At 41.2% G+C, this 15,474-nt stretch overlaps 2 protein-coding genes across 2 annotated transcripts; both read left to right on the forward strand.

Moving 5' to 3' along the window:
* The first annotated feature begins 224 nt into the window (after positions 1–224).
* LOC6524257 (mucin-5AC) lies at positions 225–2,117 on the forward strand. Its single transcript, XM_002100084.4, has 2 exons — positions 225–535; positions 594–2,117. Exons 1-2 carry the CDS (start codon positions 484–486, stop codon positions 2,006–2,008), a joined length of 1,467 nt encoding a protein of 488 aa, XP_002100120.1. The 5' UTR covers positions 225–483; the 3' UTR covers positions 2,009–2,117.
* A 1,038-nt stretch (positions 2,118–3,155) lies between these two features.
* Positions 3,156–4,045, forward strand: LOC6524258. The gene is made up of 2 exons (XM_002100085.3): positions 3,156–3,269; positions 3,362–4,045. The coding sequence occupies exons 1-2, from the start codon at positions 3,221–3,223 to the stop codon at positions 3,910–3,912; spliced, it is 600 nt and encodes a 199-aa protein (XP_002100121.1). The 5' UTR covers positions 3,156–3,220; the 3' UTR covers positions 3,913–4,045.
* Positions 4,046–15,474: the final 11,429 nt, after the last annotated feature.

Genomic DNA, 15,474 nt, shown 5'->3' on the forward strand with positions numbered 1-15,474 from the left:
GACCATCTGTTTTTGATGCTGTCCAAGATTACGTGCCCGGTTGTTAATCGAATGCAAGAGCAATGCATCCGGTTTGTCTGTTCGTTGTACATATTTTAAAAAGTTCAACAAGTGTAAGCCACTTCCGGAATCGGAATTCAGAATCACAAGCACAAGACATCTTCTTCAATGGCGGAGGGGCGGAAAGAGGAGAATAAATCCGGGGATTGAGAGTGAGAGTAAGTGGCAACAGCTGGCGCATTGAGATTGGAATCGGCTGAAGACGCGATAAGTTAATCGGAATTGCACGTACGGAGCACACGTTTCCGGACGTGGAGCCCAGTGCACATTGATATAAAACTGGACCATCTGAGCAGTCAGCAAATCAGTTCAATTAGCCAAATTTATAGAGCAGTACGCCCAGTCACAGAAGCAAAACACCTCGACCGAAGCCTTCAATTCAGGGCTAATTAAGGAAACGGAAAGGAACGCAACACGTCAACAATGCTGCCGTCACGTAATCATTTAATTGCCTTCGTTGTGGTGACAACATTAGGTAATTAGTGATGGCTCACATGATTTAAACGAGGATGCTAATTTCTTGCTCATTTTAGTCTGTTTAACAGTGGGCCAGGAGTCGTCGTTTCTGGCCTCAATAACTAGTTCAAACAACCAACAGCGGTCGGCAAACGGAACTAGCTTAAACAACGAAACCATTACAATTAACATTAGTGAAATAATTGCAGCAGCTGAAGCAGCATCAAATGCCACAGAATCCCCCACCACTACCCCGACAACTACAGAAGCTACATCAACAGTGTCAGCAAGCTCGTCCACTACACAAGCAGGTATCACCACATCCACAGAAGTATTCACAAGCACACAGTCGACATCGACCACTTTGGCAGACACATCCACCACACCAAACACTCCAACTACTACAACACAAACTTCAACCACGACATCACAATCAACAGCGACACAAGCTCCAACAACAATAGAGCCAACCATAACAACGACACAAGCTTCAACAACAACACAACTGTCTATCACTAGTAATTCAACAACCATTACAACACCCCTAAGCTCAACAACAACTACTCAGACTTCAACGGGAACACCGGAAACAACTACAGCATCTTCCACAATATCTACTACACAAGCACCAACAACAACAGAACCACAATCTTCAACAGTCGTTCAAACTTCAACAACAACACTACAACCCACAACTTTAACTACGACGCAATCAACTTCTACAACATCTACACAAGTTCCGACAACAACAACCACACAGTCAACGTCCACAGCTACAACAACTTCAAAGACTACACCACAATCCATTCCAACAACTACAACTCAAAGCTCGACAACTTCACCACAATCCACAACAACAACTACTCCACAACCTACAACAACAACTGTACCGACAACGACAACAACAACTACTCCACAACCTACAACAACAACTGTACCTACAACGACAACAACAACTGTACCTACAACGACAACCACAACTGTACCTACAACGACAACCACAACTGTACCTTCAACAACAACAACTGTACCTACAACGACAACAACTACACAAACATCAACAACATCACAGTCCGATATAACAACCACTCCAGCAGCAACGACCACCACTGAAAGAGCAACAACAACAGTTGCTGAGAGCACCACCACATCAACAACAACAACCAGCTCAACACCAATTGCTTACACCGTTTACACCATGGAGCCATATCCGAATATATATGGCCGATCGAACGAGATAAGCAAGCCACAGCGAAAGTTGCGAAGGGGGCGTAAAGGGCGCAGAGGTAGGAGACCTCGTCGTCGCACCACCCCGGCACCACTGACATCCAGCACCACCACAACAACCACCGTCAGGACGACGTTGGGTGCCTTTGACGACTTCAGCGAGGACTACGACGATCTCGTCCTCAACTCGAACAATGTATTGGAACCATTTCCGCAGTTACCCCTTAATTTGGGAAATATCGACAATAATAGAATCCCCAAGTAACATTTCAATTGCACCATCCTCCAGAGACTGACACTGATAACTGGAGTTCCATATTTACTTCACATTTTATAGGTTATGTTTACAAAAATATATGTTTTACAAAATGCAAGTTCTGTCTAGTTAATGGTTCGTCACGGTCATATCTAGTGTTTAAAAAGACCCTCTATTAAAAGTGCCGGCTATCATATCAATGAGCGTGTGGCCACATATGTGAAGAACAAAGACAGGATCCCATTTAATAATTTAATAATTTACACTGTCCACATTCGATGTTTTTGGCCAAAGTCACCGAGAAAATGTTCCATACAAATAATCTCTATTCATCCGCAGAAGATAATTATTTTTGTGTGGAAACAAGGACTAGCAACTCAATAGCAATACATTCCAATCTGGTGAGCCTCATTAACGTGCCAAGTTAGAGGAAGCAAACGGTCTAGGAAAATTGTACCAGAAACTCCGAAAGGAAATCAGGGGAGAAACTCATAAAACACAAACGGACAAACGGGCAAATAAACAGTTGGTGTGCAATTAATTTGGCAAACTGTTTGCCCAACACAAATACACATTGCACAGTCAAAGGCCCCCTCTCTGGTTCTTGGTTTCCGTGTGCATGAGCCGCACTAAACAAATACAATTTAACTTCCACTTTCAACACATCAGCAAAAACAAGCCAGGCAACACAACCCACTAGATAATGGCAGACTCAATTAGCAGCGCCTGCTTTTCGAGTCGCAAGCCAGTGCATTAAAATCTTTGCCAGAGCCGCCTAAAGTCCCCCAAGACATTGCTAAATAACTGGCAGACTAATCAGAGCGACAGTTGAACATACACCATCACACACAGAGCGAAAACTTAGCGGCTAGAATGTAGCCATTAAGAAAACCAAATAAAACAGATGACTTTCGCTAGCCTGATTATTTAGTGGGTCAAGTTGGTGTATGCATGGCGTACATCATTTTCATGTTCAGCCAATGTATTTTTTCTTTCGGTGCAGGCAGAGCATTGAACCCAGTATCGCAGAAGGCCCAAATATGCCGCTTGATAGATTTCTCAACCGAAATGCACGTGCTTATCGCAGTGGCGTGGCAGGCAGCACGTGCTCCCAGATGCAGTGGCTCGGATTTTCGGGTTATAAGTAGCCAGACCATCTGCTTGTGACCGAACAGAGACTGAACAAGTGTTTGGACTTCAAGAACCGAAAGCCAAAAGACAATGCTGAGATTTGGACAACAACTAATGCTGCTGGCGATGGCCTGTTTTGGTGAGTTTTTTACAAGGAACATAAATGGAACACAATAGCTCATAGCTTTGTCGTATTTTGTGGCAAAATAAAAAATACGAAAAAACCAACAGCTCTGCAGATGGCCCACGGATGGCTTTTGACGCTACCCAAGCTCGAGGCGAAACTAGAAGCCAAAGAGGCCAAGGATGAGGCAATGCTGGATTGGTTCGAGGGCAAGAAGCAGAAGGAGCTGCTCAAGAAGCTGGATTTCCTCAATTTGTTCACCGAAAAGGAGGAGGCCAAGCTGGAGAAGAAGGAGAACGAGTGGGAGAAGTTCAAGCAGTGGTGGGACGAAAAGAAAGAAAAGGAGCTGGCCTTTTTCGAGGCCAAAAAGGAGAAGGAGCTGGCCTTTTTCGATGGCAAGTTGTCCAAGAAGTCGGGCAAAAAGAGCAAGTCCAAGAAGACCACAGTAAAGCCTTGCTATGGCTACCAGGACCAGGACACTGCTAGATACTACTCAGGGGAGGCGACCGAGTCGGAATACGAGGAGTCCGAGGAAGTTACGGAAAAACCTAGCCGAAAGAGCTACGAGCGCAAGAGCTACGACAGACGAACCTATTCTCTCCCCACAATTTACGATGTGAGGGACGATTCTGCGGAGGGCACTCGCTACTTTACCTGAAAGAACCAAGCTAATTGGCTCGGATGGATTGACGGATATTTATTTATTGCATTTTCTCTGCCTGTCATCAACGTGTCTGTCGCTCTTGCTTTTTAACATAATTACATTTTTTAATAAATATAATTAAAATTCACATAGCTGAACGCCCTCACATCGGTTTTTGGGCTTGGTTTCAGGTTCAGGTTCAGTTACGGTTTTTGGTATTGGTTTGGGCTCGCTGCCTGTCTTCAGCCCGCCTCGCATATCATTTGCATATAAATTGAATTCCCCGCTTCAATTCAGTTCGGTTTGGTGTCTTGCTTAGTATTCGTGTAGACAGGCAATATTTTATACATTTTATGTTCGCACTTGGCTGCGAGGTGGTAGGTGTGATGTGTGCTGTGTGGTGCACAGTATATGTCTATGTGTGGTATTGATCCATCATACCGCATACCAACACAACAGTCACTGGCTTCCATATCCATATCCGTATCCGCATCCGCGTCCTGTCAGCGACACTTCATTCGAACTGTCAGTTGGTGGCTCAGTGACACATTGCGATCATTATTTGCATAAGGGGGATACCGGATGGGGGGATCAAGTGTCTTTGGACCCACAGAAGGTAGTTTATCCTGTCGTTGCAGGTGGGTGCACGACCTCCGCTTCATTAGGAAATGTTTTTTCCAGCTTATCACCAATTTAAGCTGTCACGTCGTACTTTCATCCAGTTTGCGCTTCTAATTGCTCCTGTCATGTTGCTATTAATACCTAACTAATCCGTCAATTTGCCTCAAACATTTTCCAAATGCAAAGCATTTTATTCAATAAGTTTTAATGTATTTACACATATATATATATATAATATATATAATATATATGATATATATATAAATATATCATATATCATATATCATATATTATATATCATATATCATATATCATATATATATATATATATATACATATATGATTATATATACCAGAGATTGAAATATCAATCAAGCCATTATGTACATTTTTGTGCAAACTAACACGTAAGTTGTTGCTTTTTACTGCACTGAAAAGTGTAACAAGTGTGAAATGTGCTGCAACAAGCACTTTCGTTTTGTGTACATGTGAAATTTTAGCAAACTCGTGCTTCATTGTAGTTAACATTTTTTCTGTAGATAATTGTTTTTGCATCGGTTGAATATGTACATACATGTTTATACGCAACGCTGGTTACCATTTACTAGTGGCTGATTTCCAGTTATCATCATCATTTGCTGTTCATTTATCCTATTATAGTACTGCACTGAATTGAGTTTTGAACGCATATGGAGTACGAGCAAAACTAGCTATTGAAATTATGCCCTTTTCCACAATTTTGAAATCGTTCTTTGTCACATAGCTCGTGTACTATCTGCATATATATGCACTGACATGAAAATGCTTTTCCAGCTGTCAATTGAAACATTTGTCGGAACCGGGGTTATGGGGAATGGTATCCATTGCAACATTTGCGAAACCGAAAATGGCGGAGTATTCATACGCTTACATCCTCGTTTCCAGCAGCTATTGGTAATCCTAATAATAATTCGGGGTTTTGTTTGTTTTTCGCTTCCGGATGCTGAGGCAGCAAACATTTTTGGGCCAAAAGCATTTCATGGTTTGTAAGCACTCACCTTTCTGTGCATGAGTGTGTGCCAGTATCTGTGTGAAACAAGAGTGTACTAGTGTGTGTGTGTGTTTTGCACGGACTGATTCACCTAGGAAATTTTGTGCCATGAATGTTGATTTGCCCATTGACTCGTGGCATCGGGTGCAATTAAAAAACCATTGCGTTCTTTTCAGCTCCACTCGCTTTTATGTCGATAAACCGGCTATCGCTCAATCTATTCGCAGAGCACTCCCTGCATAGTTTTGGGCATTTTTCCTTGTCAAAGCGATACCAAAGCCAAAGGAAATTCTTTTGTTAATAATAATATAAATGCTATAACCTAACGACCCTCTGGACAGTTCGGCAATTTGGTATGATCATGATTCTTGGGAAAACCATGAACAAATTATAAAATTTCTTGTCTCGAATTTTTTCCACAGATTTGGCTTTCTTTTCAAAACGTATTATTTATTAGACTTTCGTTTCGTTTTCCTAGAACATCTTTTTTTTTCGAGTTTCAACTTCTAAATCCACTTTCACTTCGATAGCCCAACATTGGACCTATCGATTTAGTAAATTTATTGAGGGGTGGTCTTCTGAGAGTTTTCCGTGTCCCATAGATAATCATTGAATGGGGAGCGGGAAAGGGAAAAACTATTATTATTATTTTCGAATTGCGATTATCGGGTGGCACTCCTCGGGGAACTGACTTTGCTCGAGGTCTGGACTTCAGCTCTTGTAATTGCAGTGGACAAAAAGAAGAGCAAACTTTGTTTATCTTTTGGCCCAAAAGTTTTCTTTTTGGTCGGGGATTCCCCCACTCCTTTTGATAGCCCAATTTCTTTCATTGCCTGCCACAGTTACAGCTCAGCGAAGAGGGGGTCAATCTTGTTAATTTCAGCTCTGCGGATGAAGCAGACATTTGGCCCCCCAAAAAACGACCCCAAAACTTAACTCCCCGACCGATTGTATATATATTCTGTTTTCCCTATCATTTGTCTGTCTGTCTGTCTGACTACTTTTTGGGGTTATGCACGCATCGGGTGGCATTTTTTGGGGGTTCATTCTTCCACTTTTGCGGACAAGGGTAATGGGGCATCACCCGTCCCGTAATCGCAATTAAGATAATCAAAAAAGTTTTGACAGTGGACTGTCAGACCTACGAAGGCTTCGTTTTTACTTTTATCTCAGTCCGCAAAGTTCTACCGACCGTCTAACAGTTGAAATTCGTTAACTTGAACTTGTTTTCGCCACATAGACAAAAAGTCTAATAACTATAAAAAACCCTTCTTTATAGAAATGCAATTTTATATCACTTTCAGTTTAAGTGCTTGATCCTAATTAAACTTCTTGGAATTTATAATATATACATATATAAACAAGTACATTTCGTGCTTATCAAAGTTGAACTGTATTTTTGTTTTCTATTTTCTATATTACCGCAGTTGTTGATGCTTTTCTTGGCTTTCATTTTTTTCTTTTGGCCTCTGGCAAGCCGCAATATATGCTGCAAGTTTTTGCTTCCATTTGGTACTGCAAATCCAAGTGCAAGACCAAAATGATATCAACTTTTTGCTCTGGTCAAGACGGTTTGGTTTGGTAAAGTTTTCAGGGTTGCCGGACTAGGGTTTTTCCCAATGCATACTTTGCGGCTATTATTTCAGGCTATTTTTTATTTGTTGCATGGCCGAAGTTGACGTTGAGTTGAGAGGCCTGCAGCTGAAGGCAAAGTTTTATTGCCCAGGATGAACGGAAATTGCTTTTCAGTTTATGAAGATGATAGTTATGGTGATGATGATGCTGATGTACTTTCCAGCATTTCCTCAATATTTCTAATCCAATCACATCAGGCGCGGATTAAAGCAGGTGGAAATTGCGTCGGAAACGCCATTTAGTTGGCCAAACAAAGCAACATCCGATGTGTGCAGATGTGAGTGCGGATGTGTACAAGGATGTAAGCGGATGCTCCGAGTGCGGGGCAAAAAAGGGAAAGTTGGAGGAGTGAACTGGAGGACTGCATGCATTCGACCCAACTCAAGGGGTAAATGGGAACAGACAGACGGCGAGACAGCCCACAGACACAGACGAAAAAAACAGAAAGTTGCGAATGTTTTGAGCCAAAACAGACAATTGAAAGGTATCAGAGATCGAACTACCCTTACCATTGCATCCAACAAAGGAACCGAAAATAAAAAATCTAGTAAGTCATTATTAAGACTTCTGCAACCGTTTCAATACATATATATATATATATATTTTCATATATATACATATGTATATTGGACAATTGGACAAGCTGGGGATCCAGCAGCAACCAAACATCTCTCTTAGGGGTCAGTCTGCACGTTTGCCGCATAATTTATGCAAACTAAAATTTCCACTTAAGCATTTCATTCCATCTCGGCGCAATCTTATCTTCCCCACATCCCAAATCCTCAACCTCACCCTCATTCGTCCTATTTCGCCAGCAATTAAATGGAACACAAATTTCCCGTCCAAAGTCCGGACTTTACATTTTAGACGGACAATTCCGAGAGAGAGCAGACAGTACTTGGCATTATTTATGGCTTCCTTTTTGGCTCTTTGTTGCCTCGTTGTTTCTCGAGGAGTTTTCAGAATTGCGATTTGGTTGGATACTCGGTTTGGGACTGGGACTGGGTTTGCAAGGTTGGCGGTTGTGGTTGAAAATAAGTGGAGGGTTAAGGGATGCACAATCTAAAATGCAATTAATAAGGACCCTCAGCATACACAACAAAAAACTTGCATACTTGCATTCTCAAAGGGAACATCGATTTATGACCAAAGGTATTAAAGAATATAAATACATTATAATTTTGTATAAATATTTGAGGTGTTAACACTTTTTAAATATTTATTTATACTTGTAAATTATTATTATATTTATCTGTGTAAGGGAACGTTTCAAACAAATCCGAAACGCATTGAGGCAAAGAAAACGCTTCGGTCAACACGATTTTTTCGGTTCTTCAGCCTCTCGCCTCGATGGCTCAATTCGCTTTCGTTTTCCACGCCATTCGCCCGCTTTTCCCCGTTTTCCCCGCTTACCATTTCCATTTTCGTTGGCAAACAAATTAAGCAAAGTTAATAACGAAATCTTGTTTTCAACATAAACAACAAATATGCAAATGACTTCATAACATTCAATGAGTGCACGAGACCGACTCCGAAAACATGCTGATAGAGCAGACAACTTCAGTGGGCGGTGGGTGGTGATTTCCCTGGATTTTCCGGGCACCCTGTCCAAATATGTACTGTTAGCATCAGGCAAAGGCAGAGAAAGGGATTTTTGGCTCAGTTCACTGCATAATTATCGAAATGAGAGCGAAAGGAAGCACAATTTGCATAGATTTCAGACTTTGGACCCTTCACAATGAGGGGTCACTTCAAGAGCAGAATCTGTTCTCCATGACAAAGTCGAATGTCGTTGGGCAAATTGCTTCGGACATTAAAATTACTGACTATATTAATCGGGAAAGACAATATACAAGAAGAGACGAAGTTTGCATTTTTTAATTAAATGTAACTTGAAAGCAATATTGAAGCCAATCGATACCATATTAAAGTGCAGCAGCAATTTTTAGCAACAGCTCAGTTAATAATGACATACTATTTTTTATTGATAATCGAAATACAATTCGGAAAACTCTTTGATTCCACTTTCAGACACCATTCAGGCAGGCCAATAACCATTGATGGAAAAGGTAGTTTGTATGCATTTTTTTTAGCCGCACAAATATGAGAAAAGTATTTATATTTGAGCTGATATTGTGATGTCACCCGAAGCCCCTCCAATAATCGGATTTAATCCAGGGTGAGGTCTTATCCCGGGTTCCACCGATCCACGGTTCCGTGACCCCCGCGCTGTTCACTCAGTCAAGTGTAAAATTAAAAAATGTCAGCAGGAAATTCCTTTGGCGGATGCTTCAATGTTGCGGATTTCGTGTCACACACAATTCCATGATATCCTGGTAGCGTACCACCATCATCATGAATCCCAGTGTTTTTTTTTTTGACAAAAGTTGAGGCAATTAGCAGGCGGATTTGGCAGGTGGCCAACAAAAGGAAACTCTTCAAATGTCCACTCGAATTTACGCATGAAGTGAGTCATTCTTCCGGGGCTCCCCACAAAAACCCAACCTGTCACGGCTGGCTGGTCAGGTAAAACCGTAAAAACCCCTAAAAAGCCCCCATAAAGTAGCAAATCTCGACTATTTGTCAGATTGTGCTTCGTCCATACAGATTCCTATACTCTTGGCCAGCGCGACGGAAAAAAAAGCCATGCTGCGCTAAGGGCACTTGACACTAATGTCAAAATTCAATTGAAATTCGCAGGACACGAAAAAGGAGTCTGTTTGAGCAGCAAATGAAAACAAATAAAATTATGCAAATCGAGTTGAAAGTAAAAGCAGCCCCATATATCCATACGTACTCCATGAAAGGGACTGCGACTACATGGGGATGATGACTATCTGGTCCGCATTCTTATCACATTACGTAACAGGCCGCAGACTTTGTGTCGAATAACAAAAAAAAAAAAGTCGGGGGCACTGCATTCGAGGGTGGCATTTCGCTTTGGGGGATGGACATATACTTTTATATATATCCTATATGTCGGCTTACATGAGATCCAAACGACCGATAGCTGCGGTTGTCTCCCTTCTTTGTTTTCCCTTTTAAATTTCCACGAGATTTTCAAATGCAAATAATGTCAATCGCCTGACGAGGGCAAAGGAAACGCATTCCTTATCGGATTCAAAAAACCACTTTAGCAACCCACAAAACCTCTTATTATTGGAGCTTTAAGCGAATTATTGCTGTCGGTTGGGTCCCAAAACTCTGTCGTAATTCGATGATATATAATCGGCATTGAAAATCATGGCAGCTTTAAGTGAAAATATTTTTTATATTGTATAACAATGTTAGAACAATTATTTCAATGTTCCGTTCTTTATTATTAAATACAATAATTCTTTCTACTAACAATTTCAAATATGTATAAAGGGTTTTAGAATGGCCTTTTGAGGTTGTTTCCTTTTAGGCCTAACCGTTTCTACGGTCAACCGATTGCTAGCTAATAGATACCCAAAATGCAAAGCGAGGCAAGTATGATTTAACAGACCAATTCGCAGAGTTATTCGAGTAAATAGGAACACGGAGAAGTCACGCAACAAATCCACTCAGCACCCTTATAATTTTCAATTTCTATGTCCCACGAATATTAATATCGATTGCGCTTAAAATGGTAACAACAAATGGCGGTTTTTCCAAAAAATGAAACACATAACAATAAAAATTGTACGCCTCCTGGGGAATGGGTACATTAGCACTGAGTCTTTGTGTTTTGTAATGCTCTGTTGTTACCCCTTTTATACTATATTTTTTTTTGTGGGGCTCAGCCGCAGCAACCCCTTGTCATTTTAGACACAATTTAAGTAAGCGTAAAACTGCAAATTGCTCTCGGACACAGAATCCAGTTGAGTTTTGCGGGAGTTCGGCGCAATAAATTCAACTAGCAATGGCTGTCTTGAGTCTCCGGTTAATGCACTTGCCGATGCGGATTAGATGTGGATGTATGTGCGGATGCGGATGTGGACGTGAACGCGAGTGCGAGTGCGGATGTGGGGTGGATGCTGACGACATTGTCTCATTGTCACGCTTTGCCAGACTCTGCATAATAAGATGACAAGGAGGCCGGCAAGCAAACGACAAACAAGAAGCAACACCCAAACCAGCAACACACATCATGCTACACTGATAAAAAACAGAGACATATTGCTCGAATTAAACAATAAGAAAACCAAAAACATAAATACCAACCCTGTAACCTAGTCCTTGTAAAACATTTGCAAATTCTTAAACTTTAAATATGGAAACAAAGTGACAATCATAAACCCTGCTTTCTTTTAAAACATTAGGAAATTGGTTACTTTTCAGTAATAATGCGCACATAGAAACCATATATTTTTAGAACAGTGTAGTCTTGAACTTCAAGCTGAAAGTTGCGCCAGCATTGATGTTGCCAAGTCAACTTCCTTAGCCGAAAGTCAATTTATCATAATTTAAAATATATTTGCCTAAGCTAACCCAACCACCCCTGGCAATGCTGGCACCCAAGATTCCCCATTTTATGCCACTTTCCACTAGCAGTCAGCCGCATTAAAGCTGCAACTCACGAACTCGGCCATCCAGATTCCAGCTCCAACTCCCCACTTGTCCGTCTCGTCTGGTAATCGTATTAGTTGCACATTTTATAGTCCTGACAGGGCGCCAGTTTCACCCCCAGGATTTTCTTTGTGCTGACATGGCCCGAACCCGAAAACCAGTATATCGGTGGGCCGGACCGATTGAAATCCATGCTTAACATGTTGTAATTGCAGTCGTCGAGTGTCGTCTGCCTCGGCCAATCCATGAAGTTTTGGGATTAGTACAGCCCACAGTGAGTTTGGAAAGCAGTCTGAGTAATGGGTTGGGACTGATTCTATCAGTAGGGGCTGGTAGGATGATATATATAAAATTTAAAAGAATTCCACTCTGAAAGAATCAAATTATCTATTAAATAAACAATCTAAGAAAAATACTAGAGGAAACCATACAAAATATAAATAAATAACTAATGCCTAATTGAAATAGAATTTTTTAATGGCAAAATGTAAGAAACCTGGAAAGCGAATCCTTAGAAACATTTGCCTTACGATTGCTGTATGGTTAAAACCCTTGGTTTAGCCACCCGCGCAACTTTCTTTCCAAAAGCGACTGTCATTAATCTTCCGCTAAAAAGCAACGAAAGGAGTAAACAAACTGAGCGAAAGATACCAAATACGGAAAGCATGAAATAAGAAACAAATAAATAAGAACAACAAGTAGGAGAAGCACAAGGAACAACTGTTTTTTCCGGGAATAAACAAGCGGAGCAAACAAAAACGAAATAAATTTAAATCTTCTTTACAAGCAAAATCTAATAAAAATCCATTTCATTTGATGGCCAGCGGCGGGCAAAAAGGAAAAGCGGCTGCTGCAGCAGTGGAAACAGCAGCTGATGCGCCCAGAAAATGGATTACAGCAATTTGCTGTGTTGCACAAACAGCCGCTTCCAGCCCCATTCCCCTCTTTCGTCCTTTTGTTCCCCAGGGATAAATATAAATGCTGACACCAAAAGTCTCCGCTTAGCTGCATTTATATGCAAGCGTTCGGTTCAGCTCATACTCGTACTCTATCTGGACCTAAGTATGCTGTACAAAAAAATTGATAGGCAACTGACGTATACTTAATAATACTCTAATTTATCCTTTTTTTTTTTTCAACGAAATTGTTTAGTCCTGGTTAATCAGGTCTTGAGGGTGGTGGCGTTTTAGTCTTCTTCTTGTTCTTGTCTTGTTCTCGTTCTACCCTCGCTAGGCTTTTGGGATGAGATTCATTATCATTATATTTTTTCGCTACCTCCTGAATTCTGTCTTCAATTTTTGGCACCTTCTTTTCGCTTTCTGACCATTTTCAGTCAAATTGTACCAAAAATACCCATCGTAAATATTGAAATTTTTGCGAAAATCGATTTTCTTTGTTTTTGCGTAAATAATTATCAGTATTTTGATCACAGCATTCGAAATAGTGGTCCAATAATGGAATGTCACACATCGTTTAGTTCGTAATTAAATTTCCAATTTTTATTAATTATTTTTATTAATCACTGTAACCTAAAGGTTGAAAACAGTATATATATAAAGATATTTAGTCTTGTGTGAAATGCTTTTCCTACCCAGTAACAGAGGGTTTTTCCATTTCAAATAAATATATTTTCAAATATATCCGACAAATCAACGGATTGTCCAACTAGTAAACATATCCTGAACTACCAAACAAAGCTCGCTATCTGACTTTGGGACTGAGCATGTCACTTGGGAATTCTGGGACCACGCCACTGTATTTGTCCTCGCAGTCGAACGCGAATTTCAGTCACTGGGCTAAGCAACTATCAATGGAGTTCCGAATTTACATAATCAAGAAATAATTATGCCACAGATGCAGGAACAGCAGGCAGTCAACCCAAGAGTGGATCTTCGGCGGAGACATGTCAAAAGTTGTGCCAGCCGCACATGTTGCCCCCCAAGACGCCACAAAGATGCCCCACCCAAGTACTGAAACCACCCAAATACAGGGTGGCATCAAGGACATAAACACACACACTAATGGACAATTGACCCTCATCAGGAGCAGCAGCATGTTGTTACATCCTGTGTTCCGTTCCAGCCCACAAACGATGCCATTGTACATGACAATATGTGGCTGACCTCGTCGGGCCCGGTCCCCAAAAGCCCCCCTTCCACAATCCCCAATTTCCCATACCTCGTTTTGCCAGAAAACCCCACTCAAAGGTTTGGCTTTTAAAGTGATTGCTGAATGGACGGGGCAGCCACACACTCAGCCACGCAAAAAGTGCAGGCGATGCTCAAGTGAAAAGGCAGCCATAAACATGCAAACTCAATTAAAACGATTTCTCATTAAGGGCATTCAACGTCGCTGTCTCACTCATCGATACACTCGAACAGGCCCCCAACCCTACCGTTCAGAAATCCCCTCTGCAGATCACACTGTCTATGGGTGCACATAGAGAAAATAGCTAGTAACACCTAGAAAGTGAAACTATTGTGCTTATTGTGAGTTGGTATACACTTGTTGGCCAATTTTGTTTATTTATTTTATATATAACTCTTTTGACGACAAAATATTTAGTTTTGTAGTTACTTCCATGTTTCACTGTGTACTCACCCTTGTCCACCACGGCCCCTCGCCTTTCGGTCAGTCTGGGATCCAACCATTACCCCAGTTGATGTCAGATTTCATTAATTATCGTTGGTAGAAGTCACCACCAAATCGGTTACGAGAGTTTGGGCACTTATAGGGCGTACTGGATCTACCACCAGGAGCCGAAACATTTATCCATCGCACATTCAAGGCCCCCAGGACAAAGGGGCGCGGCAAATCGAACGGATAATTTACATGACAGATTGGCTTAATTGTTTACAATGGTTATCGGAAAAACTGTAGAAAAGTTATAAGGATGGTGTATTAGCTGCATATTCTTTTATATCTGCGGTCTTTTTTAGCCGAGTTATGATGAATACCACGATTGGAAATATCATAGCTTTGTCAAAATTAATATTGGAACATTCGATCTCATTTTGGTTAAGTAGCGAACAAAGAATTATAAAGTCATGGCTTCACTTAGCACTTCTTTAATAATTTATTTGTACAACATTCCGACTGCATTTCAGATCCATCTCCTAGGATAATCGACAACAATTTCACGTTTCCGCCATTATTCCAGCATTTGGGAGTTTGGATGCTTTGGTGTTGCGGCAAACTTGGAAGTTTTATGCTTAAATTTCCGTTTCCGGTTTCAGGGGCCACCGAGTTTTGCTGGAGCTGGTTGGCAATTGAGCTGCCGAACAGACACACAGACAGACAGTCGGTGGGGGGAAATGTAGGTGGGGGTTTTCGGTAACAAAGCGATATCCGCCACATAAGCTGCCTGCTCGCGTACTCCTTATTTCCTTTATTTTTTCGCTTGTTTTTCTTTTATTGCCGAACGGGGGATTTCTACGGGGGAGGTTATATAGATATACCTGAACCGCACCATAAAGCTACATGTATGCCCCCACGCTCCCCTCGCATTCTCCTTCGCATAGCCCACAATGGGTTTTGTTTAGTTTTTACAACAGGCATTTCTGTCGACTTTAGTGACATTTGACATTTGATATGCCTTAATCAACTATAAAAGCTTGTCTCAGACGAAAGCCACGAGGGGTGGCTGCTTCTTTTTTTTTGTGTTGTTGCTGTGCGTTTGGCTTTATTGAGGCTAAAAGTTACGGGAGCCGCACATAAAAGTGATGCAACATGCAGCAACACGTGGCCATACAATGGGAACA

Source organism: Drosophila yakuba, chromosome X, assembly GCF_016746365.2.
Source record: "Drosophila yakuba strain Tai18E2 chromosome X, Prin_Dyak_Tai18E2_2.1, whole genome shotgun sequence".
Taxonomy (NCBI): domain Eukaryota; kingdom Metazoa; phylum Arthropoda; class Insecta; order Diptera; family Drosophilidae; genus Drosophila; species Drosophila yakuba.

Excerpts from the sequence above, each read along its gene's own strand:
- LOC6524257 (XM_002100084.4), top strand. The coding sequence starts at position 484 with ATGCTGCCGTCACGTAATCATTTAATTGCCTTCGTTGTGGTGACAACA. Across the intron at positions 536-593 it reads CGTTGTGGTGACAACATTAG|TCTGTTTAACAGTGGGCCAG; the intron begins GTAATTAGTGAT and ends TGCTCATTTTAG.
- LOC6524258 (XM_002100085.3), top strand. The coding sequence starts at position 3,221 with ATGCTGAGATTTGGACAACAACTAATGCTGCTGGCGATGGCCTGTTTT. Across the intron at positions 3,270-3,361 it reads GCTGGCGATGGCCTGTTTTG|CTCTGCAGATGGCCCACGGA; the intron begins GTGAGTTTTTTA and ends AAAAACCAACAG.